General features: G+C 40.8%; 1 protein-coding gene across 1 annotated transcript in view; it reads right to left on the bottom strand.

Moving 5' to 3' along the window:
• gnaz (guanine nucleotide binding protein (G protein), alpha z polypeptide) overlaps nt 1-20061 on the bottom strand; it is a 29714-nt gene extending 9653 nt beyond the window's left edge. Inside the window, exons 1-2 of the mRNA XM_070988502.1 lie at nt 19785-20061; nt 2480-3814 (exon numbers count right to left, since the gene is read on the bottom strand). Coding sequence (XP_070844603.1) covers nt 2480-3202 — 723 coding nt within the window. The 5' untranslated portion in view covers nt 3203-3814; nt 19785-20061. The remainder of the gene's footprint in view (nt 1-2479; nt 3815-19784) is intronic.
• Nucleotides 20062-27323: the final 7262 nt, after the last annotated feature.

The following is a 27323-nucleotide window of genomic DNA, read 5'->3' as shown; positions in this document are numbered from 1 at the left end:
TGTGTGCTTATCACAGGTACTCCTACAGTAGCACCAACATACGGACAACAATGGCATATCTAAAAAAAACTTCAACAATACATCTAAATCTAAAATGTATATGATTTACCACATGGGCCAATTCAGCTGATGTCTGGCGAGTGTCTGTGCTGATGTGGCTAATGGGAACAGAGTCTATTAAGTTTCACTTAAATTAGATATGGCAGCAAGTCATGGTCCGGCCACTAAAAATCATAGCCAACATTAATGTCAGTACTTCGAAACTGCAAGTCAAATTATGATCAACCAACTGAAAAAGCCCTGTTGGTGTGTTCAAAGATGTGTTAAAACACATAAAACTTTAAAGGCAGTCAATAATTCAGCCTCATAGTAACCATTAAAATGTCAGTATTTGCAGAAATCTTATTCATCCTCATCAGCTCTGCAGCAGGGTGGCTGCTCTAATTTCAGGAGGTGTTTCTGTCGGGTACTTAGATCCATCACTTTCGTCTTCCTCTCCTATCTTAGAATAATAAAAGTTATTTTTTTTCTAGCACCTGCAAGCTCCCTTTGCTACATAGTGCCTTCGCAATCTACTAATTCTCACAGGTACAGCCTCACACTTCATTCTGTGAACTCAATTAACACCATACTGCATTCTTCTCCTCAGACTTTATTTTTAACCTATAAGATTAATTGATTTCGTGTTCCAACCTGGCACAGTGTACACACTGCTTTATCCGGGTAACCCATGAATTATCAGGCCAGTTCAGTTACAGGAATGGTAAAGTTTCCTCTGTGTTATTTCTGTAGACTGTATAAAGACATCAAGGTGACCACGGATACTGGAACCTCCTCCGGAAAGAAAATTTCATCATGTCTGTGAAGAAATAGAAAATAGCTGACCCCTCATAGTTGGTCGAGACATAAAAAGTAGAATAGTATCTATTGTTGACCTTCCATTATCAAAAAGGCAGTTCAAACAAGCAGTAACTACCCAGCTATTCCAAAACACTCAGATAAGAAGACAGATATGCTATGGATAGCAAATTGTTAAAATTCCTCAACCATGAAGGGGAGATAACAACCACCAGCCATTCTCTTTATTCGGGCAGATTTGAAATAGCTTTGCTACCAAATTAAGGCAGAGTGAATGCATTTCACTCATTTCTACAAAATCAGTCTATTCATGCCCACAGCCAAAGAACTTTGAATATGAACCGTAAAATTTGGTTACGACTCTCCATACTGCTTATGAAACAAAACTGAATAGGGATTACAGTACGTAGTAATATTATTTAGGATCAGAATGAAAAGGCTGCATAGAGTGGTCCTAGATGTGCTGTGGGGATTGTAGGAAAACCACCCTCTGCAATTATGTCTTTAGCACTTGCCTGTAACAATAGGAACATTTGATGAAAATAAAAAAAATATTATTGATAGAGTAGGCTATCAGCACATTACTACAATAAATCCAATCAATAGTCTGTGCCATAATGAATATTGGGCAAAAAAAGGTAACATAGATTTTCTGGCTTTCTGTGATAAACCTCCCAATCAGGTAGACGTCTCTCCAACAGTAAAGATCATTCACACAACCTCTGACATGTGCGTAGACATTTTATTTTTACCTGTTCACCTCAAGGTCCACTAAGTAGTCCACTTAGTTGAATGAACTTTAACACTGTGCATGTTTACATTGGCGTCTATTTTCCCACTTGAATAGATAAGCCTCTGTGCAGTTTGGTGGTTTAAAGATTGACATTGTATTGTTCCCACCTAAATTAGACAGACATGATGTGCTTGATATACTGAAATGAAATGCTGGTAAAACAACTGTATTTTTAACTCGCAAATGCTACAACTAAAATTCAATGTCCCAAATCTTTCCTGTGTTCAAAAATACAGTTTTGCTAACTGGAAGTAATCACTGAACAACATAGTTCCCAAAAATGATTGTGGAAGTCCCCCTAATTCATTTCAAATAGCCACTGTCTTAAAAAATACAGTATGTTGTTGCAAATAATGTGTGCAAGTGTGTGAAGCAAAAGAAAAATGTAATCCCTGTATCTTTAACCACAGCATGGTTGCATTGAGGACAGGGATGTACGCAGAGGAAATGACATTGCAGAACATGCTTGTGTTTTCTTTGCTTCTCAGAACAATTAAATCATTTAATACACGTTACTTGTTTGGTGGTATTAACACCTCACAGCATCTTGCATGTCATTATCTGTCTCACCTAAGAGATATATTCTTGCCACTTACATTATCTGGTGGGATAGAAAGGCTGCATTTCTTCCCACGAATGGTGTAAAAATTAGAGAAAATATTTGTGTAATTTGCACTAATTGGGTTAAATCTGCCTGATTCCTCTTCAAACTGCTGTGTTAAGGTGATTGGCTGCTCTGTACAATCATGTAATTGGGCATACATCTGGGTACATGCATACATTTACTGTGAGTGAAAATGTGGGCCCTTTAAAAGAGATTTTTCTTACCGTCTGGTTGTCCTCATAGAGTTTGAGGTCATAGCCACTTAGCTCGACACAGAAAATGATTGCAGTCACGCCCTCAAAGCAGTGGATCCACTTCTTTCTCTCCGAACGCTGTCCACCCACATCTACCATCTTGAAGGTGAGCTCCTTGAAGGTGAACTTGTTCTCCACAATGCCAGTCGTCATGTCACGGGATCGCAGGATATCCTCTACAGTAGGGATATACTCAGCGGCAGAGATGCGGTCTAGGTCATTCAGGTAGTAGGCAGTGTTGTCCTCTAAGTGGTACTCATTGGATCGCTGAAAGCACTCCTGGACCCCTGAGTCAGCCCAAAGACGTTTCATGACCCCCAGTAACTCTGGAGTGATCTCCCCCTTGCTCTCAGCCGGCCCCGTGAGGGCAAAGAGCTGCACAGCGTCGTAGGCGCGATCAGGATTGTGAAAGTCGATCTTGAGAGTGGTGAGGGCACGGATGATGCGGGTGAGTGAGTCAATGGCATTGTACAGGATGAGCGGCTTGTACTCCTTGCAGGCCTCCAGGTTGAAGCCTCCGCTGTGGATGATCTTCATCTGCTTGACAATGGTGCTCTTGCCGGAGTTGCTCGTGCCCAGCAACAGTAGCTTGATCTCACGCCGCTGCCGCTGACTCTCTGACCGTAAGTGCCGGTCAATTCGCCGCGAGCGCCGCGCCGCTTCCTTCTCCTCCGAGCTCTGACGGCATCCCATGGTCCTCCACCACGTGGTGAGCACAAAGGAACTCGTGCTGCTGCTTGATGGGAAAGCAAATTATAACGAAGTGGGGTCCGAAAAGGAGTCGGTGGAGGAGTTGGGCAAGGTTTTCACTAAAGGTACGAACTTGCTGGGGAAGAGGCAGACAAAACTTCCAAACAGACTAATTACAAACTAACAATGGAGAGGAGAGCCACCACACAGAGGACTGACTCAGGAGTATTTCATTCTTTTTTTTCAGGGGCAGTCAGTGAGTCCTGTGTGGGCAGAACCCAGACTTGTGGGATGCCCACACAGCGTCTGGCACTGAGGTTGGACTGCCTGCTGAAGCCAAAGGAGCTGGGGTTCATAGCAGGGGCTCCCCCTGAGGAAAGGCTCTGGAGGAAGGCTGGGGAATGTTCAGTGTATGTCAGTAGAGAAAGTGTTTGGGCTTGATGCGTGCGAATATCAAAACTCCCTCACTCTCCTCCCACATGGCTCTTGCGGTGCGTTGCCCTGTTTGGCTTCTGCAACCATCCACCTCAGTTCGATATTTGGCCTGTTCTGCTTGATCTTCCTGATAAAATCTTTTCTGCTTCTTCTGTTGTGTGATGTCTTCCTCCTCCGAGTCTGCCAACACAAATGACAGAGAAGAAACATAAATAACATGTTTAAGACAAAGAGGAACAGTTTCATCACTTCCCATCCAGTTATTAGCATATATGTCAAAGCAACAGTTAAATATTTTGGAAAAAACGCATATTTGATTTCTCTTGGAGAGTGAGATGAGATGATTGAGACCACGATACATCTTATGTCTGTGCATTTGGCATGGAGTTGGAACCAGAAGATAGTAAGCCTAGCATAGCATGGAAGCAGGGACAAACAAATAGCCGGACTCTCTGCAATGTCATCTCTGATGTTCACTAATTAACATGTAACTTGGTTTTAGGTTGCCTGATATGGTAACATTGTGGCTGTATAGACAAACAGTTGTGCTCACTGACAGAGGTGACTGGATAAGCATGTTATTTAACTTTCGAGAGAGCCAGGTTTGCTGTTTGTTCCTGCTTTTCAGTCTTTTGCTATGATAGGCTGATACAGACCTAGGCTAGCTACACACTGATATGATGTTGACAACAACCATCTTATTTCAATCTTTGAAATGAAGAAAGGCAGTATTTGTATTTCCCAAACTGTTGAAATATTACTTTCGTAAAAAACTGAGGAAACAAAAAATATCAAATTTAATACTATACCTTTATTCATCAAATGGAAATAGAGAAAAAAGCAGAAGGCTGCAATGAAAGCAGAAACAGTCACATGCATACTAACCTGCACACTTCCCATTCAACCACTGCCATGCTACCCTTATTCTGTGTGCACTGCCTCTTCAGATTTCTGCTCCTAACAGTCACACACCCCAGCTCTCTTCATCTGCAGTCTTGTGTTACCATAGACTCTGAGCCAAAGCAGTTCTCAGACAACCACGCCTACCCATTTAACACCACAGCACACACAGACATAGACTCATTATATACACAAATCAAGGTCAAACATACGCATAGAAACAGGCAGAGAAAAACAAACTCCAGTATTTGAAAGGAAACTGATGTTGGATTAACACCATTAACGTGTTTCCTTGTAACCAATAGCATCTTCTGCTGTTCACAGCAGCTCTGACTGTCCTCTTTTTGGCCTGACATACTCCCAGAGCTGCCTAGCAAAACAACATCAGGTGAAATGCTTATTTACTATTGCAGTGGAAAATAACAGGCTCAAGTCAGCAGGTGCCTCTCATGCTTTCATAGAGCTGCAAAGCCCTTCTCCTTGCTCAGACATCTGTGTTTTTATCCTTAAGATACTACACCATGATCAGAGAAGAATATTTGGTTTTATTCTGCTCTTGCTTTGATATATTCGCTGCTCAGGAGGCGGCACTTTTACTTGAATAAAGCATATACTGAATTCTAATATGCTTTGTGACTGTGTAATTCGGACAAAATGTTTCACAGTAAGTGATAATTTTAAAGCTAAAAAACAAATTTGGAGCAGTGAATGCCTTTGGGATTCTGTGATAAATAGATGCACATTGAAACAGGCTGCATGCTATTGGCTGAGTAACAAATGTGAAATCATACTGTGGCCTAGTTTTGTTGGTGAAACTATACTCTGCAGACCTGTCACATAGAGAGCGAGAGGAGAAAGAGCATTCCTCAAAGCTCGTGAGTTAGGTCCACTCTTCAAATGACTGAGAGGACAAACAGAGCAGAACAAAGCCATAACAAAGCATCACAACACAAACAGAGTGGAGAGCATTGTTTCCTGGCTCCAGGCACCTGACTACCCTCTCAAAATGGCATAGCCAGCCAAACTGGTTAATGCACATCACTGATTTTGTGAGCCTATGAAACACATTAAAACAGCGTGTAAAGTCTTTTCAATTTGCTCTTACAGAAATATGCAGCACTTGCATTTCTGCACTTTTGAAGTTAAATTATTTGAGAAAATTGCTAAGGAACTAGTGTACGGGCTGTGCAAAATCAGTGTAGATTATTACCACATTAAATTCATTATAATAATATTTCCCATGCTATTACACTGCACAGAATAAAATTTTGGTCTGTTGCCTCCCTACACCCTAATAATTAGAGCATAACACAGCGGGATGAAATGCCTGGAAGTTGGAAAAATTCTTCCCAAAATAAACAAAAATTAATTAAGGAAGTGCCTACAGCATGAAAACTTGCTTAGTCTTTGTAACAAATTACATAGCCTAATTTAAAGTTGAAATAGATCTGGATACAAGCAGCAACAAGTAACTGACTATGTAAATCCAACAAAACACAGCCTTTATGGCACGATTATTTACTTACTTACTTTAGTCAATAAGGAAACGTTTCCAGGCTAACCTCCTCTGGTAACTCATATCCTCATATATGTCAAACCATCCTCCAAAAAAGACCGTTACAAGGACATCTGTGCTAGCACACAGTTGGCTCTGGTACGAAGAAGAGGGGCGTGTCTCTTTAAGAGTAAGTGAGAGGAGGTAAAGCCATGGGGGCCACAGAGAGAGGCCAGCATCTCAATGTATCATGCAGGCTGAGGTAATGTGATAGCCAAGATGAGGCCCAGTCACTCTCCTGCCTTTCCCTCACAGCTCCTGCTGCACATGGCCCATCAGCTCTCCCTCCATCACTCTCCCAGGTGCTTAACTCCTATTATTAATTTACCATGCTGAAAATAATTACAATCACAGCCTTTATTAGACATGAGTACATGTAGTCAGAGTGTCTTTCTATTGTATAATGGTCTCTACTTTCCTGCTGCAGGTTTTGAGTCCACAAAATGCTATTACAAACTATCGTCAGTCACTTTAGACTGAGTGGTGATTTTAATCCATCAGAGGCCCACTGTTATTGCTCAGGCACAAATGTATTTACAGAAAAATGTATTATACGGTATCTACAGATGTCATGCCACTTTGGACTGAATACACTCACAATGATAGAGAGCTCACTTTGATGAACACACCAGTGTGTTTAAATAGTGTAGCTATTTTCTATATTTCTTGTCACTTAACCCCTGAACAGATAAGATAACTTGTTAAAGTGTTCAGCTAGTTATCAAGATTATATTCAAACAACCACAAAGAGCATAACGTTTAAAAAGAGGAAATAGATAAATAAGTTGGCTGGTGTACTCTCATGTGGTGGCTCAGTGGGACTTCATCAGGTAGATGGTGACAATGGGCCTGGTGTTCCAGGTCAGTTCAGCCACTCTTAAGCACATATAGAACATTCAGTTGCATTTCATAGAATCTGTTTTAAAGAGCAACACAAGCGTGTTAAATCCATTACGTGTTCGGTGAAATCAATCAGCGTGCTTTAAATTAAATTGAATTAAACCACATGTGAATGCAGGCGATGCTCTGGCGCAGTGGTATAATGTGTCATGATGAGACTGCTCAGGTGTGTCAGAGGTGAGGAAGCGCAAATGCAGAGAATGTATTGTTTTTATGAATGAAACGTGTGTGTGACGCAAGAAAGGTGAAAGGCACAGGTGCACATTTAGTCGTCTTGTAATAGTTTGTGAATGAGGCATGCAGGTGTGTGTTAGTGCTGCGGTCAGCAGGCTTGCATGTCAAGAGGGATCAGATGAGACGTTTCGGTGTGGATTATCCTGCCATGGACAGGCAGAAAGAAGAACTCAACACTTCACAACTTCTGTCAGTCATGAATAACTGTTGTTTTAAGCAGGAGGCCAGCAGGCAATCATGTTCCCCATTTATGAACCACTTAACCAGTTCCTATTTCCATCAAAACTAACTAAAGCAAATAAATAGCCCATTCATCGCAGCTAAGCAGGCCAAGGACTTTTGAATAGCAACCTGGGGGACTGGCACCTATGTTGGGAAAGTGACATTCAGTATTCTCATTAAGATTATACAGAAAGGCATATGAAAGGCCGACTTAGTCTCGACTATTCAGAACAGTGTGGTGCTAAGGAAATATGACTGTTTAACGACTGCAGGGTAATTCATATCCATACGCCCCAATGCCTACCGAATTTTGTGTGTCACCATCTTTCACTGTGAAGTAAACATGTTATTATTTAAATGCTAACAGAAAGTCCAATGTTATTTTGTCTTAATGATGAATGTTGAGATTACATAAAATTGGATCCCGGCAGTTCAGTGTCAGGACAACAAAAAAGCTCACATGCTTTACGATCAGCTGCTCACGCGTTCTTGTCCAAAGGCAGTTGTTTTAGTGGCTGGGAGTTTGCTTCCTGCTTCTGACTAGCTCTCCCCTGGCAGCATGACAAAAAGAGGTTACTGAAAGACTTAAGGCAGTCTGGTTAGTGTCCATATACAGTGTCAGAGTCTTACTGGAATCTAGCAGAGTAATTTTTTACAATAATATCCAAAACCCCGGTAGTGAAACTGAAACTAATCCCTAATCAAGTCCATGCTATTATGTCAAGATTAAGCAGTTAGAGTGAAACAGTATCAAACCTTTGCCAGATATTTATGAGCTCTGCAGTCTGTCAAGACCAACAACATGCAACTTTTCAGTTCAAGCTTCATAATCTTTGTTTTCAGAATTGTATAAAGCTGTTACTCAGTTACAGGCTGTGCTGTGGCAGACTAAGAGGTATATAGAAATCAGAAGATTAAAAAAAAACAGCCCTGTGAGATTCCTGGGACAGAAAGTTGCCTGGGCCGAGAAGGCCTCTAAATGAGACTCTGCTGGAGAGACGTTATTAATTTATGTGATGCCACAGAGGCAGTGAATAAGCAATGCATTAGTGAGAAAATCTGAGGCCATCTGTAAGCATGCTTCTCTCAACTACTGCTGTCTTCAACAGCTCATAGTCACCACAAAGTGCTAAGAATGGTATGGACAGTCAAAGAAGGGAATTTGACCCACAGTTGTTTGAGTTGAAAGGACAAAAAGGACTAAGTGGAAATCTTTCACTTCCAAATCAAGGTATATATAAGGGAAAATCTGGTGAGACGATGTTGGGTCAGACTAATCCTCTTTCAGACAGACATGATTGTTGGCATTCTTTCCACACTGAGCAGTGATTTGAAATGTCACAGGGAAGAACAAGCTGACGACTTGAAGACAAATGAAATGAAATAAAAATGATCCAAATGCAATGACGTGCGCATGTGAGCAAGGCTGTTGACCCTATGTTGAGGTGGAGGTTGGCGTGACATTCACTGCTTTGTATCGACATTTTGAACTGTGTTGATGTTTTAGAGCTACAGCAGAGCAACGGCACCACACACCTGCTCAAGGTTTAGTGAAATTTCCATTGACGTTAGCGTTTCCTTGAGAGGGGTGAGAAATTTAAACTCTGGTAGTGACACTGTTGACAGTTGAAACACACACTATCAGAATATCATCTGGAACCGCAGAAACGTAAACAGAAGAAGAGCACTCCTTTTGAAAGAGCAGACTTTAGTTTCATTTCATTTTGTCACCTACAAAAAACACAAAAAACAAAATCACAGAATAAAATGTGTGAGGCTTAATGTTGAATGTATATGTTAGCACCGCTCGGTTGCTCATTGACAAATCAATCATAGTCTTGAGGCTGTAATCGCTGGAGGTTTTTAAATATTTAGTCAGGCGCAGACATGTTCCAGCAGCTCTTGCCTTTTCAATAAAGCACAGAAACTGTGACTTCCAATTATCAATTTGCATATTTTGAAACAAGGGAGTCTTTATTGCTTTGTGACTGATTACTGAATGAACAAAGGGAACCAATATTAGATTCATCTGCAAACAATTTATAACTTGCTTGAACCGAAACAAACAAAATGAAAAAATTGTAGTGATATTATTATAGTATATAAATTGATGAGAACAATAAACCCTATATCATAAAATGGACCCAGAAGGCATCAGTGACATCCAGAAAAAGCAAGAGACTGAACTAATGTGTTAATGCCTTTTGATTTGCAAAATCTTACTTTTTTCTACAGGGAAATTCAGTTTTAGCTTGAAGAGAGGAGGTTTCAGTCTGCGCAGTACTATGCCAAACTGTGGATGACAGCGTCTTTGTGGTTGATGGGCTACACATGACTCAAATCAAGTCTTTAAGTGGTCTGGTTTGAGATGCCCAGAAAATGTTTGCGCAAGGTAGAAACCCATATGAAAGAAATCTGTTGTAGTCATAGTGTATGATGTAATATGTACAATGTGAACATTGTGTGGACATTCCTTTGAAATGATTATGGCCATTTACAGACTTCACATTGTCCTTAAAATATGTTTTCAAACACCAAATGCCACTAGTATGTATAGTCTAAGGGGTATATTTTGTATTAAAAGCAACTGGGGGAAAGATTGAACCATTTTTGTTATTTCTCATGTTTTCATGTACTGTATGAACATGAGGAGGAAATTTGCTACAGCAAATACGGATAGCTTCTAAACTGACAACAGAGTTGAATCAACACCTGTCTGACACATTGTCAACACAACTAAACTCGACAAACGAAGGATTTATCTTAGGTTTAGTGTATTGGACGCCATTAAATACATGTATACCTTCTAAACCGGTGACTCACTGTATTTTGACTGGTTGTCAGTGTCAATATTAACCAGTTTGACAGAGGGCTAATTTATAATGAAAGCTAATAGGAGCAAAATTCATTCATTTTAATTTATTTTTCAAACTTAATAAGGGTGAAATTGTATAATAATCTGTCTGACAGATTCTGAGATATTCATAAAACTAGCTTTGTCAATTTGAGATGTCTGTCTAATATTTCACCCACATACAGGATCTATCTACGTAATGTTTTTAAAGAAGTGCAGCTATGATTCAAAATAACAAGGTCACCTTTCATTAAAAAACACGATGGTATAACTGCTATGATGTCAGTAGCATGCTTCTGATTTAACTGTAAGCTTAGATGAGGCCTTTGTTTCTGAAATAAAAGAATGATATTCAATCAGGCTTTGTAAAAAAAAAAAAAAAAAATACACCAACACTGACAAATTAGCGTGGAGCAATATAATCAGTTATATAACCTAATCTTATAAAAGCTTAAACTCGAGGATGAACTGATTACAGTTTGGCGGCTAAAGGTCTCCACTGCTTTTCTACAGTCTGATACAACTCACTGTAGAAAGGGCGAGATGGTTATACAGGATGGCTTTCATTTTGTCCTGTGTCCTCCTCTTAGCCGCTGCCTCCACACTGCAGGGTTTGGCAATATGTTAAAATTTTTCAAACTGGCCACCATCGGCCCAGCCACTGGTGACTGCAGTGATATATTCGTGCAGGTACGTGTAGTGCACCCAGGTGGTCAGCGGAGTCCCCACAATACACAAGAGTATAAGACAATAAGAGAATGAGTTGTTAATCCTTTTAGACCATTATATCACATGGCACAATGGAAACGCTTTCATTTCTAGCGATGACTGATAACATTGTTGCTGTTATCTGCTGCTCCTGTGGTTGTCTCGTATTCATAAGAAGACGTCTGTGAGTAATCTCCATTGTCCTGATCATGGTTAGACCATGGTGGGTTGAATCTAGGGCAACTGGACCTGGTTGTCGATCTTTGAAAACTCTCTGTGAAAGGTATTCATAAAGAAACCTCACAATGTTGGTGGGCGAGCGGTGAGTTTGCTATGTTTCACATGGTCTCTTTTCTTTTTCAGTCTAATAATTAAACAAAAGAAACTAAAAAAAATCAATTCAAGTTTATCTCTTTCATTGAACTAAACCAAGCCTAACTGACTTGCATCTCATCATAAAACACACTTCATTCAGACTCAACAGAAACAAAATGAAAGTCACCAAAACCATCTTGGTTAGTCTCGAAATAAACCCTTAATTCACTGAGTTAGATGTGAAGATATTCTGGCTCTTCATGCTGGTTTTCCTCGGTGCCTCTTGGCTGTTTCTGACTCTTTGTGCTACTGGGTTAGCTCATTGAACAAGTGTGTCACTCTCACTTATTCTTCAGAGGCAGACCATTAAAATAGCAAAATAAAATGACAAAAATTGCCCCCCTGAAAAACCTTAACTTGCAATGGACTCAGCCAGTTGCCGGTGGCTTATATATTCATTCAATCGCTCAACCCAACCACACTGTGCATTTCCAAGCTGATCACCTGGTGGAGATACTGTACTTCCTTACAGGCCTGTTGAGACTGCTGTCCACCCCAGCACACCACCATGAAGAACACAGCACTGGCCTTTACAGACTGATATACAATCTGCAGGAGTCTGATGCACAGACTGAAGGATCTGAGTCTCCTCTGGAAGAACAGTCTGCTCTGTTCCTTCCTGAAGAGGGCTTCAGTCTTGTTAGTCCCATCCACGTTTTTTTTTATTGATTTGGACCACAAAATGCTTTATGAGTCAGCCCTCTTCACTTCCACTTCCTGGATAACAACTAGTGGGGCTTTTCCATTGGTACTTTTGGACATGTAGAGTCAAACCATACCCTGTTCATTTGCATCTGAGCGCCTCCAAGCGGAAGACAGTGACTTCAGATGGGCTTCATCATCATTCAGGGACGATTCAGCAACATGCTTGAATAGCCTCTGTTCCTGTTCCTCAGGTTGTCCCCAACAAGTTCATTAATTTTGCTGATATTGAGCTTCAGGTGATTGTTGTTGCACCATGTGACAAAACTCTCCATCAGTCCTCTGTACTCTCTTTAAAATTAGTCTGTAAGTGAAGACAGCATGTTTCTTATAGTGATAACTTCCATTTTGCCAAAAAATACACTTAATACCTTTTATTAAATCCCTTCAAAGTCTTCACTACCTATATTACAGAGTCTGGACAGACATGGATGCAAACTGCAACTTGTCTGGTTGGTGGAGGCATACAGTCACAAGGCGGTGATCCTAGTTTGTATGAGTATCCTCTTAAATCACACTCTCTTGCTCGTGTGCTCTCATCTATTCCAGCTCAAATCTGTTTAGGCCTACTGCCTCAGAGTAGAACTGAGAGCAGTCTGAATCAGTTGTTGTAGAGCTATTGAAAAGAGCACTGGAGATGTCTGACAAGGTCACCAGGACTTCCTACATCTAGCAGCTAATACTGTACAACACAAGAGTTTCTGATAAGATGGAGGTGGCTACTTTGGTGATTATAATCTTAATCTGTCAAAATCCTTTTGCCACCCTAAATGGGACAACCTTCAAAAATTAATAAAAAAAAAAAGCCTGTTGTGCTTTAATTCCTTCCACAATGCCTGGTAATCTTTTTGCCACACCATATTTACTGTATTACTAGGTGTTGACTAAGAACAAATGGCTAGTGGCATTTTGAACTGGATGTTTTGTTCCAGTTTCAAAGGGTAAAGACAGAAGCAGAATTGATTTGAATTGACAGCTGACTTTTTACTGTAATCAGTGTTGAATTGCATTTAAGTGAATCAGTATATGCAAGGCAGTAGTCCAGCTCCACAAAACAGATTATGCATATAAAGAGGTTCCTGAGTTACAGTAAGTAATCAGAAAGACACTAGACTGAATGCTCTTTGTGCAATTCATAGACTGGATGCAATGCAACTACAACATTGTGGAATCTGGGACTCTAAGCATGTGGTCAATTTCATGCTCCAAGCAGCACATTGATCAATGTTACCCCAGTTGCTAACACGGATCCTGTAGACAACACTGTATCATGTGATGCTTTTGGAAAACAACATTGTGTCTTGGTGCTAGTAATACATAAAATGCATATTTTTCTCTGCCTATCTCAGTGGACTGAAATAAATGAAGTCCTCCAACCTAGAAGGCCTGCGTCTGTGTGGTGAGTCAGAGCTTTGTGGTCGCCCCATCCTACGTCAGAATCATATGAGATATAGGTCGCAGACAGAATGATCTTCAGCACCGTTCAACAGTTTGCACCACTTTATGCAAGATTTACCATTTTATTCTGCAAGAGCTGCATCAGGATTTTTTCCTACAATCATGCAGTCCAGAGTGAAAATTAAACAAGCAGTGGACCTTGTCCTTCAGGCTGAACAAGGATACCTAGTTAACCACGTTTATGCACTGAAGACACATTTTAAATGTGCTGTCAAGGAGTCTCAAGACTGAACCCGTCAGAAACCATGTGTCAAGGATTTCTCTACACAAAGATTCCTGGGGGAGGGTGTCTGAAAGCATCTCATGTCAAATAGCACCTCCGCTTCAAAATCATATGTCAGGTAACATTGTGTCCAATGGATTACCCTGGATTCTTGTCACAATTTAGATTTATATTGGACTATGGCTGCAATAGTGAATCTCCCAAGATCAGTTAAGTAGAAAATACTTAAACCTGTTTTAAACTTTTAATATGAATCAGATGACTCAGTGTGATGTCAAGTGGGTGAAATCATGGAGAACTATCACATGTCTCTGCATCTTTTATTGAATAGTTTTGGTTCTGTGTCCTGTCCATTTACTGTGTGATTGAGTGTCATCCACTCTCATCAACCAACAGGCACATAAATAAATAAAACTGGAAAAACCCCTGATCAAAATGTTAGACATGCAATGTTAATGACTAACTGATGAAGTGAGTCAAATATCTCACAGAAAGAAGTTGGTTGAGACCAAAATGGAGCTAAAAAATGTATTCACGGAAAGGGCAGAAACACAACAATCCATAGCATCCAAATGGATGCTGTGTGTGCTAGATGTGTAAGTAAACAGCTGTTTTCTAACACTTCAGCCACAACAGCTTCATTAACAATGCCGGTGCTACAGCGGTCAGTGTGCGGCCTGGGGCACATCTTTGTGTTCCCTCGAGGCTAAATTAATAACTCAGCTTTAAGTGAAACAGCTTTAATTTAACCTTAAGTGCTCTTAGCTCAGGACATGTGTAAGATGGAATAAAAAATGTATTTTTTTTCCAACGATGTGAATCTACCAATTCCTTATTAATGCACCAAATCATCTGGGAGCTGAATCTGAATTCAATATAAGCAAGTAAATTGAATCATCTGCTCTATGTGATATAATATTCAAACCTAGTTATTGTAATCTCTTCATTTAGCTCACACAATTGTTAGCTCAATGTTTTGTTTTATCACTCCCTGACATACTGTCCTGAATGGCGAGTTCAGAGACAGATGCCAGTATACTGTACACATGTGAGGACACTACTCATTCATTATGGAAAACAATGATGGGCAGTGTTCTCCTGCTTACTCCCCCAAAACAGTGGGCTGTTTACAGGGTGGAGACGGGGTGGTGGGGGGTTTAGGTCTCTTTATGCTCGATGCTTTTTCGTGATAATGCTCTGTTTAACGTTGCTGCTCTCAATGGCTGTGTTTCCCCCCTTCTCCAATCCAGCGGGTCACACTGAGTCACAAGGCCAGCCAGCGATGACAATGCCATGTTTGTGCACAGTCTGAGCTATGGGTAGGCCGTCTGATGTGAAGGGATGAGATGGCACAAGGTGGACACTAGAGTCTGATGTGTATGTGTGCGTGCCTTGGTATACACAAAAATGCAAGCGCACATTTGAGCCTTTGGATGTCTGCCTGTTATGTATGTGCTGCTGGTGCATACAGACGATTTTTATAGGGAGAATTTCTCTCACTACGGTGTACATAGATCACAACACACATCACACATAGATCAAAACAATTCAGGTTAGTACTATAACTGTTCTAATCCACATTCAAACACTAACTCCAACATAATATTCATTTGGGTCATGAAAGATAAGATAAACGGTTCCCTTCTCTAAGGGAAGGAAATTGTGGGTAACAGGCACTTTCAGGCTTCTAAAACCCACAGACATTATCTGCAGTTGGTGATCTGATAACTGGGACAGGAAAAAGAAAAATATCTCATCCTGCAGCAGATGCAACAGCGTAACAGCCATTAACCCACCGGATCAGCACTATAACACAAATGCTGTAGAGGCAATGGTAAAATAGGTTCTAAAAAGAGTGATAAAGAATGAAACATCCCACTTGTTGCAGTGGGGTGCAGGCCCCTGCAGAGACTTTGCAAAACTATTTATGTATAATCTTGCCAGATTGCCAAACCCCCAGTAGATGCCTGCCAAATATGCAAGCACAATTTACATATGTGTATTGTGTTAAACGGATGAATATGTGTGGAAGGGAGAGATATGAGAAAAATTACACATGAGAATATGTCACCTGTTCAAACAGGGAAAGTCAATTGTGCTGCATGTTAAACATTGGATTACTCTGAACAAACACTATTGTCTGAAAGGAATGATCCCAGAGGGCTGTAGAGGTCATTGACAAACACCACCAGCTTCACTCCAATTTCATGTATATTCTTGGAAAAAACGGACCTGCATGCCCTCATCAAAACAAGCTAATTGTTGTGCTATAAACTTTATTTTTGGCTGTATAAATATCGCTGAATGCAGCTCATACTGCATGTGGGCATCCATGCATGCTTAGACAGACAGACAGACAGACAGACAGACAGACAGACAGACAGACAGACAGACAGACACACAGACACACACACACACACACACACACACACACACACACACACACACACACACACACACACACACACACACACACACACACACACACACACACACTTTTCATTTCTTTCACTGCAGACCAACATCCCTCACCAGTGGGTAGTAGGCCCTACACTCCCTCATCATTACCCCCTCCCTCTTGTCCACCTCCTTGTTGTCATATGACCGCTGTTATGTGTGTGCAATGGAACACAAAGTTGCTCTGTTAGTCCCCTCTGCTCTGCCCTCTCAGATTTGAGTGCTGGAAGTAAGGCCCTCTCACTCGCTCAGCCTCAGGAAAACAGACAAGCCCCTGTATGAGACTACCAGCAAAGATTAGACAGGAGGGCAAAGAGAGAGAGAGGATGAATTGAGCTGATGTTATTTTATGTAACACCAAAAGATAATTTAATCTGTACTCATTCACAAAGCCCCGCCCAAAGATTTTGTTCAATTCAACTGACAACTTCCCTTACTGAGGCTTTACTGTTAAGTAATTTATTAGTCCTCTCTACATCAGCGCCTGTCTGAAAGAAACAGCATCTTAGAGCCATTTGTGTGGAGATGACTCTTTGTCCTAGTACCTGGCAAGGATTATGAACCCAAAACAAACACAAATGCTGAGCCAGCTGAATCAGAGCAATGCCTTGTCTGAACATACAGAGTAACAAAGCAACTGCGAGGCCTGAACTTAATGGACACAGCCATCCTCTGTGGTTTTATTGGATATTTCATAGCCACTGCATGGTGTTTAAGATAAATTTTTACGTTACAAGCAAATGTATGAGCCTTGTGTGGTCATTCTGGTACTCCCTCTCCAGGAAATAAATGACATCTCAGATTAATCATTTTATTAAGCAAGCTGCCGAGGGAACTAGGCATGGCCCCCTTGGTACTCAACTGTAATAGAGCTGAGTTTAATTGTCCAATTCAGCGGTAGGCTCACCTACAAGGTTAAAGATGACTGGAAGTGCACCGGACGGTGACATTGGCCCCCTCAGTGCAAGAGCTGCTACCTCAACAGCCACTGTCACTTTAAAACCAAGTCTGTCCCTGCTGTCCCTTGCCATTATGTCAGCCAGTGGAGTGGATGTGGCAAATAACAAAAGAGGTGGAAGGAGGTCAACTCAGCATAGGTTTTGTCACACTATTGCTCTCGTTTTGATATGCATAAAGGTAACTTGAGTGGCAGCATACTGCGTGCTAGCATTTAAACAAAAAGAGAAATAAAACATTAGCTGTTGGAAGAGACTGTATAGTTAATTTATGTGATGTGTATTCCACCGATTTAAGAATTCATGTTGACGTGTTTGTGTTTGGCTCAACAAAAACACTCGAAATCAAATCAAAATCACAGCTATTCTCTTTCTCCTAATGTTATGTTCAGACAGGTATCAGGGTATGATGACATTATTCAGTGTGTGCATGTGTGTGTGAAGATTGGCAAAGGCCCATTGTGTAAGCATGTGATTAACATTTATATTTCACACTGGACGTCGATCATCGATCATTTTAAAGCCAAGGTCATCGGTGACCTGACATTTTTTGACACGTTGCAATGGAAAGCATTACAGCTTTGCATGTTAAATCTGAATTTAATTCAAATGAAATGTAATGCTTAAACGTCAATTTGCAGCTCAAATGAAAAAAATTGATCAGATATTTGTGCAGCTCTCAGGGTTGTGTATAGCTTTTGTTACATTGAATGTGACCTTGGTTTGTCTACCAGTGGTTACTAACCACAGACTGAGACTGTAGTAGTTGATATTTAGAGATCACAGCAGAACTGGACTCTGAATTGTGGGTGCAAAGCATAAGACAGTAAGACACTGCAAAATGTTGTCTGAATGGAAAACATTTATTGCCATGCACCCAGTTCTTATTCTGGTTGCTAACTGTTGCTGGATGTGATAGTATAAGCCACAGCTGAACACATGACATGCATCATCCGTTGAGATGGCATCATGAAGATTTAAGTCATTGCAGATTTTGGTTACCACCTTAAATCACAACTCAGACCCCGTGAAGTTTTAATGAAACCAATATTGCTTCGAGTTATGGCCTGCTTGAAAAACACATGGATAATAAGAAATATTACATGGTGCATCTGAACTAATGCTGAGTTCAACATGCTGAGGAAATATGGTTTGTATTCTGCAAAAACTGCTTATCTGAATTGAGTGAGAACAGTAAACGGAAGTTGCAGCTACCCATAAAGGCTTATCCCAATCTGTCAGCATTACACTGTGACAGCGATCAATATTTCCATCCAGTTTTTCTCACAGCCTCCAATCAGGCAACATTACACAGCATTCAGCATAAATATCAATCTAATATTCCTGATCCATTTTGGTATTAGTAGTGCTGAAGAGATAAAGGCATGGTGGAATTTATCCACCATCTTTGCCTTGATGCACAGATGTCTGAGGGCCTCGATGTGAACTGCTGCCGGTGGAACTATCATAGACACATTCAGCATTCTTTCTGTGTCACATGCTCAGAAAAGCGCGTCTTCCTACCCCCGTGAAATTATCACGGTCTTTCCCCCCCTTCATCCAATCTGTTCCAAATCTTCTCTTTTCCTTCTTTCTCTCTCTTGCTCCGTGCTGCATCAACCTCCGCCCCTCTGCCCCATCTGCCTCAAACCCCCCAGCCCCTCGACCCCTCCCTGCACTGGTTCTCTCTCTCTCTCAAACATGTAATACAAACACACATACAGTACACGCAAATTACACATACTCTCCTGATGCTACACAACCAATCCTAACCCCCATTGAAAAAGAAAAATACAGTCACACTCTGTTCACAATATGAAACATGAAACAGAAAATGTCACAAATCATCCTATTTTGCCTGCAGAGTAACGAACACGCTGTGCTCTCCCTTACTGTTAAGATTTACATTCATAAACATGCGCAAGCAACTGCACACAAATACGTCCCAGTTTGAGATTATTAATGAATGCCAATGTAAATTTCCCCCGTAGAACAGTGGACAGCGAGCTCCGCTGTCAGGCCACAATTTGCCTGCTTATCCCAGTGCCTGCAGAGCCAGGCTCCGTGGGATTTGCACACCTCCCACTGCAAATTCACATTCAGTGTCTCGTAAAGCCAGTTGTAAGTACCAAACACCTGATCGTTTGTGATGGTGCTTTTACTCTCTCATTTCCCCTCTTACCATTTCATGGCTTATGGCTTGGATAGAGACATGCACACAAACACACACGCACACACACACATCTCTGATGCATCCTTCACTTGTCCTACATACAGTAATTACATGTACTGAGCAGTGTGTTCAGAAAAAAGCATCCTATAAGAATCGAGGATGCTCTGGGGAGATGATGAGTCAAATTGCAAGCAGAGGATAGCAGCGTCTGTTGGCACAGAGCTAGCAGGGTGGAGGAGGGGACTGGACAGGCTGCCTGCCTTGGTGCCATCTCTGAACATCACCTTCCCCATTTTATCAGGAAAACACACTCGCCTTGTGCAGAATGCCTGTAAAGAAAAAAGCATCTTGCCCCTCCTCTGTGTCCAAAGCAGGCCAGCCTTGCAATGATTACAAAAAAAAGCTGTGTCTGTTTGAGAGTAGTCAGGCTTACCGTGTTCACAAGCCAGCATCCATTTACAAAGGATACTGCAGACAAGCCCTTGCAAGGAGAGAAAGGCTCTGTGCAATCCACCTTTAGTCCTGCTGCTTCATCTTCATATCTTCCTCATATTCACAGAGTCACACACACACATACATCTCTCTCTTTCAACGCCCCTCTTTCTCTGTCTTATTAACGTCTGTATTCTATATCCTCTTGTTTGCTCTGAGGCAGTTGAGACACTGCAGCGATGGGGGTGGAGGGCGTGTATATATGTGTGCGTGTGTTCGAGTGTGTCAGAGACAGAGAAGCAGAGAGAGGGAGTGCAGGACAGAAATGGAGGGAGGAGTCAGCAGGGATAGAGAGAGAAGGGGGAAATGGTCAGGATTAAATCATGAGAGCAGCAGAAAGAGAGAGAGAGAAAAACAGGCTTTGATGGGGTAGCTACTGCATTCAGTGTATCTTTATTTCATGCTGTAATGATAAAATATACATTGGCCATTAAGGAATCTGAGCCCTACTGGCTAGAATGGAGGTGAGGATGTGGTATTATATGCTTGCTGACAGGCCAGCAGCAGGATTGGTTGTGATTTCATTGATGACTGAAAAAACATACAAGATAGGGAGAGAGGGAGGAGGAGGAGGAGGGGACTAGAGAGAAGAGGAGAGGAAGGGAGGGGATGGGAGAAATGACGACAAAGGAATGGGAGGGGGATTGGACGATGGTGTAATGTGCTGTTTCTGTGCCAACTGTTTCTGTGACAGTGGAACCACTTCCTTTATTGCTATTGGCTATAACCAAGAACTGATAGAGGCTCGGGCAAATGAGGCAGCATGCCACAGGGTGTGAATGGGTGGTTCCTTTCATGTGTTTCTTCCACTTCTTGTTAATCTCTGGGAACAGCAATAAAAAGACATTGTTTTGCTTCACTGCAGCCGCAGAGAATACACATGCATGAGCACACAGAAACATAGTAATCACAGCGCTGGAGCATGATGTGAATTATCGCTTTGTCATTATGGATGCCACCAGTGTGTAAAGAGACTCCTCCTCTCCTCTTGAGACACACACACACACACACACACACACACACACACACACGCATGCTGTCCTGCAGGAAAAAATCCCCAGATCAGGTTGCTCAGGGTGTGTAGTGTAATATAATTGCCTGGACACCAACCCTGTGTCATGAACTGTGAGATAATTAATCGGCTATAGGCCAGTGTGAGTGCACATCTGGTCGGGTGAACAACTTTGCCTCTCCCCAACCTTTCATCTGGCCCTTTTAATCCAGTCTGGCGGGCAGGTGGTGTATCGTCCCCATTCTTTCTCCCTGTCACTATCTCACTTACTGTCTCTCTTTATCCCTATCACAACATTCACTGTATATCATTAATTATCGCTCAGTCATAATGTTGCCTCTTCTGTAGTAGTGGTTTCATAAAGCAGAAATGTACCATCTCCCAGTGTTGGTGTTTCTGCAGAGTGAGCTGAACTTCCCAAAAATGAGTAACAGAAACCACAGACAACAGCGCAATAACATCATGTAATTCAGGCATATGAAACTAACACCTCCAACCACCAAAAATACACACTGGGATGCCCCTATCTTGAGACATGTCCACAGGGCCTCTCTGATACACAGAGAAATGTACGATAGTTTCGGCTCTAAACTAGGTTGTTTCCACTGCACTCAACAGTTACTGTTGACGTCTCACCTCAAATGTCAGACCTGTTATGATATACCTGACCGCATCACACAACAGCCAAATCTCCAGGTGTGAAATGTTAACATCATGCATTTTGATTTGTTTGAACAGGAAAGATTTCAATCTCTGTCCTGAATGAGAGGTAGTTGTGGGCTGATAGAAGTACAAAACAACCACCAGTTAATTCCTGATAAACGTTTGTGATGATGATGATGATGATGATGATGATGATGATGATGATGATGATGATGATGATGATATGCCAAGTTGCTATTTTAAAGCCCCTTTACCACTTGAAAGGATTTCAAAACTTCTTAGCTTTTTGGCAGTTAGGGCACAGACTTTTGTCATCACTTGGTGACCTTAAAAACATATTATATTTTTTACATTTTTACATTTTTTTACAAGATTCCCTTTCCTGTTTGCAAAACTGCAGCAGCAAAGCAAATGAAGCAGATGACGAACAAAAGATGACCCCCCGTTAAGCAGCCCTACGCTGGTTGCCTGTTAATTTAGAATTGATTTCAATATTTCACCATTAAAGCACAGCAGGGTTTGTCTCCCAGCTACATATCAGACTTAACTCTTTGTGAGCTGCAGTACAGCCCGGGCCTCTGGGAGATTGTCCTTTAAATCACTCCAAAAGACATTCTTTAGAGAAAAATCTGTACTTTTTGTCCTCCTTAAGAATGCACTAATTTATTTGTTCTGTAAATCACTGACTTTATTCTCTGTTCTGTTTCTCAAGATGTTCTCTGCCAGTGCCTTATGACCCCTCTGTCTCCTTCAGCATTTTTCCCTTCTTTTCACTCTCACTACCCTCACTATCCCTTTTTGTCTCTCCCAGATTGTCTCTGTGCCTCTCCCAGCTTCCTGTCTCCCTAATCCTTAATCCTGTGGAAATCGGTCAGGCAGAATGAGCCAGCTTTGATCAGGCTCTCATATCAGGCGTGCTAACAGTGTCAGCACACCCGGATCCCACAGAACCCTGGAGCCCAGGGGGAGAGCTTCAAACAGGCGTTCACCCCCTGACTCTGCTTGAGACGAAGGGGAAAGAGATGCTGCAGAGTTCCTGTTTCAACTGCCAGCTACAGACTCTGACACCAGTCTTTCTTTTTTGATTTAGCAAACATTTGCATTGTGATTTGACACCATTTATCTGCGATGGCTCCTTTGCTTTGGTCTTTTTTCCACATGAACTCAACTTGATGTGGGAAAAGAGGTCAGCAGCCACTGTTACACCATTTGCTGCTGAGAGCAGCGTTAAGAACAGAGATGAGGAAGATGCTTCGACTTTTGTCAGCGGAGTCCTTGACAGCAAGCATGGAATCTGTGTCACTGGTGTTTTGGTATTGTGATCCACAGCCAGCGATAATACCTGCCTGAGTGGGAGGCATGTCACAAAACACCTGGTGATCTTGTTGTACAAATGCATCATGCTGGAAAAATTGGCCTTCCTTAAAGGTCAGCTTTGTGCAAAGTCAGAAAAAATACACAAACTGAATTGTGTCAAAGCAATTTCTGCTTTGTGCCCATATTTTAATCTAACATCCTACCTTGAAGACATGTTGAAATGAAAATATAACAACTCAAACAAAGTCAAAGTCAGCTTTATTGTCAATTTCTTCACATGTACCAGACATACAAAGGAATTACGTTTCCCACTATCCCACGTTGAGACAATTTCAAGTAAAGACATGCTGTTTTCACTTCATATTAGTATGTGAAGGGGGCTACCATTGTAAAACATACATAGACTGACACTGAATTGAGTGCCATGCGGTACATAAGAAAGCAACACTGCAAATACTGGAATAACCAATTGAATTATCATTCCATTCATTTAGTAATTCTTCGCATGCAGCCTGTAAAAGGACAGTACAGATATTCTAAGTGGAAAGGTAATCCTACAGATTAGGATCATACCAAGGAGTAATTTCACAGAGGCTATGATCTTGCAGAAGTGACAGAAATGGCACATAAAGGTTTTTCTTTGTCACAATCTCATGATCTGGAGATCTACAACAATACTGGCTGTGTAATCAGGTACTTTAAATCAGATAGAGAAATTAAGCATTCAACAGTTTATGGACAGGATGTGCAACATCTGATGTGTGACTGCATGCGCTAATGGGCTCCACTTTTCAACTGAAGATGGAAACTCTTTTGGTGATTTTATCACTATGTTCATAATCCTGGCCTATAAAATGCAAGAGAAAGGTGTATATTTGGCAAACAAGACCTCTGTCAAAGTAACCGATGTGGCGCTTGCATCAGTTATAGCACCCAATAATGTTAAATAATAATAATGATAATAATAATAGAAAAGGTTTGAGATGAACAGGGGGTCATGGCAAGAAGAGGATATGTCTAAATAAACTGGTGAAGAACATAAATACTCTTTCTGTGTAGCTCATCCACTGTTTTCCAAGCAAATGCTGACATCTAGTGGCACATCCCATGCACTACATATTAAGAGGAACCATAACCTGTGTGATTAATCATAGACAGACAATTCTTCTGCATTCAACAATATTTTAAATTGTGTCATTGTGCTACGCAAACCAAACTGAATTTTGAAAGTGACAGAAGTAGGCTTGTTGGTTTTCTTCACTAAAGTGTAACACTTGACTCAGTAGTTTGTGCCACATGTTGGACCTTATTATTTAAGTTGCTCATGTATTGAATGATTAATCACGGCTACGCCTCTTTGCTTATCTTTAGTGTACATTACAGTGACACAGCTGATTTAGTCTTATCTACATTTTTTAACTGGACTTACATAATAGCAATGCATTGTAGCTGTTATGTAGCTGACATCAGTATGAATTCAGTGCAAAACAAATTCAAGAGTTTTCAAAATGAATATCATCCACCTGAATCCAGGAATCTAAACACCATGTCCGCAATCAAGACCTCATCCATAATCTTTGCACCTCAATTTTCTTTGTACACTAATCTAATCCATAGCTGGTGGAAGGCGGGAGAACTGGAAGCTTTCAGTCTTCAGTATTTGATTTGATTGAGACATCAGCTGGTGTTTAAATGACTAGTGTTTTTCAAATTTGTGGTTGCCTGTTCTGTATATTCTCCTGCTTCTGTGCACAACTTTTGGATCCAGTTAAGTTTTGTGGTCACAGCTGCTATAAATACTCCTGGCAGCTTTGGTATTACTCTCTTTGTAAAGTTGTGACATCTAACAATTTAAATAAAGACTTTAATAATAGACTCAACAAAGACTAAATTACAAAATAAGGGGTTCTGTGATATCTTGAGTTATTAACAACTTAACCACATATAATACTTAAGTAGTTACTGTACACGCCCCCTTCAAACCCACCAAACATTTAGCTGTTGTTTGGCTTGATGTATGATTCAGAAGAAGCCTATTTGCCCTGAATGACTAAGGCCTTTCATCAATGCTGCTCCTGTATCTAGTGAATATGTGGTTCTGTTGTTGAGAACAGATTGTACATAATCTGTAAGAAAAGCAGCTCTTTGCAGGCTTTAGTAATCCCCACACTCTTTGGCAAGAAGGAATCCCATTGACCCCTTTCTAAACCCTAATGCCGTCTTTATCTACAGGAAAGACACTGTCTTGTCTGGCATCAGATAAGCCCTAATAGGAAAATTTCCTATTGTCAAGTGCAGTAATTATTCCACTGGACTTGAATCAGCGTGTAAAATTTTCCCAGATCGAAACACACATTTAACAGTGGAGATGCTCAAAAGGAACAGCAATGGTCAAAATAGTCATATATACAGCACACATAGCAATATATAGGAATTAGGACTTAAACACTCAAAATGTGTGAACTAATATTTGCTAATGTAATGTGAATCTGCAGCTAAATTTGAAGGTGAGTACTGAGACTTGAACCTCCAACCTGATATGTAAATGTGTTAACAGATTTGTAAAAGGGTAAAGTATCTCATGAGCCATTTAACTTAAGATGCTGTCAAAATTATTTGAGGGCATCTCTACAAATCTCTCTATGTCTGTGTGAACTGATGCTTTCACATGTTTCAGGACACATGCTCAAATGTGTGAGCATTGCACACTCAGAAATGTCTTGCCAGGAAGGATCTGACCTTGTTTCCATATGCGACTCAGCTGTGCTTTTTATTCATCTGGCATTTGTTGTATTTAATATGTCATCTTGTTGGTTTGTCCACAAACAGAGGGCTCTTAGTCATTACACACTTTGTGTTTAAGGATATGTATCCTTCCTTCACTTAGTCCATCCATCCATGTGTCCATCTGAGCATCAGTTTGTGTATTCATTCATCTAAATCAAGATATTCCAAAAGCTACTATCCAGATTACCCAGTAATACTGCATGGATATTCAAATCCAGAACAGGAAGATTCAAATGAACCCCTGTGACCTTTTGTCCAACGCCGCTATCAAAGTTTCCCCCTAACCAACCATGACAATTAATCTCAAAAACAGATGAACTCCACAAGATTTGCTATAGATATGCACGATCCCCAGAGAATTAATCCTAATGTATTTAGTGATTACTTGATTTACTGTGAAAATTCCTCTTTCTGCAGAGGATATACCATTCCTAATTTGGACACTGATTCTTTAACCCCACCCACAGGAAACTAATCTAGATCTTAATGAAATTGTCTGTGGACATTCGTGGGCTCCCGAGGATGAATCCTCATATTTTTGGCAACCTCCTGATCGTCAGCCATATGTTTGCACACAGGATAAAAGTTAGTCTTCTTTTTGTGCACTTTCAGTCAAAACTTCAACAATATTTTCCCACATTATATTTCACAATCTGATCAGTATAATGTCTGTTATGAGCTGTTATGAACCTTGGGCTGCGTTTTGAAGGCCCTGATTTTAATGACCCCTTGATCATTTAGTTGTGCTGAACACAGATAACAGAACAAGACACAGAGTCTACAGCCACGCTAATTGCTCTGAGGTAGTGATGCTTATTGCTAAGGTAAACAAACTATTGCTCAAATTGAAACTGCATGTGCATGACACTGACTGACACTGCCACCCCCTGAGGCATGCCTCTAGCATAAAGAAAGTCCTAAAATCTAATAAAACACTGTATGTTGTTTGTTTCTTCTGACATTTTTATATTGAAGGTTGTACATTGCAGCCTCAAGGGATGCTAGTAGGGCTTTAGTCCAATTGGCTTTAGTAGGGAATCATAAGGTATGTATAATTATTTCCTACACAAAGAGTGTCTGGCAGTGCTGATCAAAGTTTACAATATATCTACTAAAGGACCTTCCCTTCTGCTGAAGCTTTTTAAGGTGTCTTTAGCTGGAGTGCAGTGATTGGCTGCACTAGCTCTCACTCAAAAGCTCAACCACCATGAAAGAACATGGTGGTTTGGACATAAACATTTCCAATAGATTTTAACTGACTAACTTATTGCAACACACCACATTCTTTTACATGTATTTATCGTGTTTATCTCACTGTGTTTTATTGTGTACTGCAGCCTTGCTTATCTGTCTTTTGATCAGGGGCATTCAGGCCCCTGAGCATAAAATCATCTAAAATAAACTTAGAGATTTTAATCAACAAATTGTGAAAAAGACTCTGTAAACCACCTCTGAGAGCACTCTGGACCTGCTCATCTGTGGGTGACTCTTTTAAAAATAATAGGAAACGATCTAAAAGCATTCGTTCATTTACACCACTTCTATTTATAAACCGTGGCTTTCGCTTCTAATTTATCCAGATTTTTTTATGTTATATTTCTGGTTCTCATCCTAATAGTTAATTAAATGGGTCTAATGTGAGAGATCGTGTGGGGTTTTTTGTTTGTTTGTTTTGTTTTGTTTTGTTTTTTTTGTTTTTTT

The sequence above is a fragment of the Chaetodon trifascialis genome, chromosome 20, assembly GCF_039877785.1.
Source record: "Chaetodon trifascialis isolate fChaTrf1 chromosome 20, fChaTrf1.hap1, whole genome shotgun sequence".
Classification (NCBI taxonomy): Eukaryota; Metazoa; Chordata; class Actinopteri; order Chaetodontiformes; family Chaetodontidae; genus Chaetodon; species Chaetodon trifascialis.
This window is presented reverse-complemented; position numbering and strand designations above follow the sequence as displayed.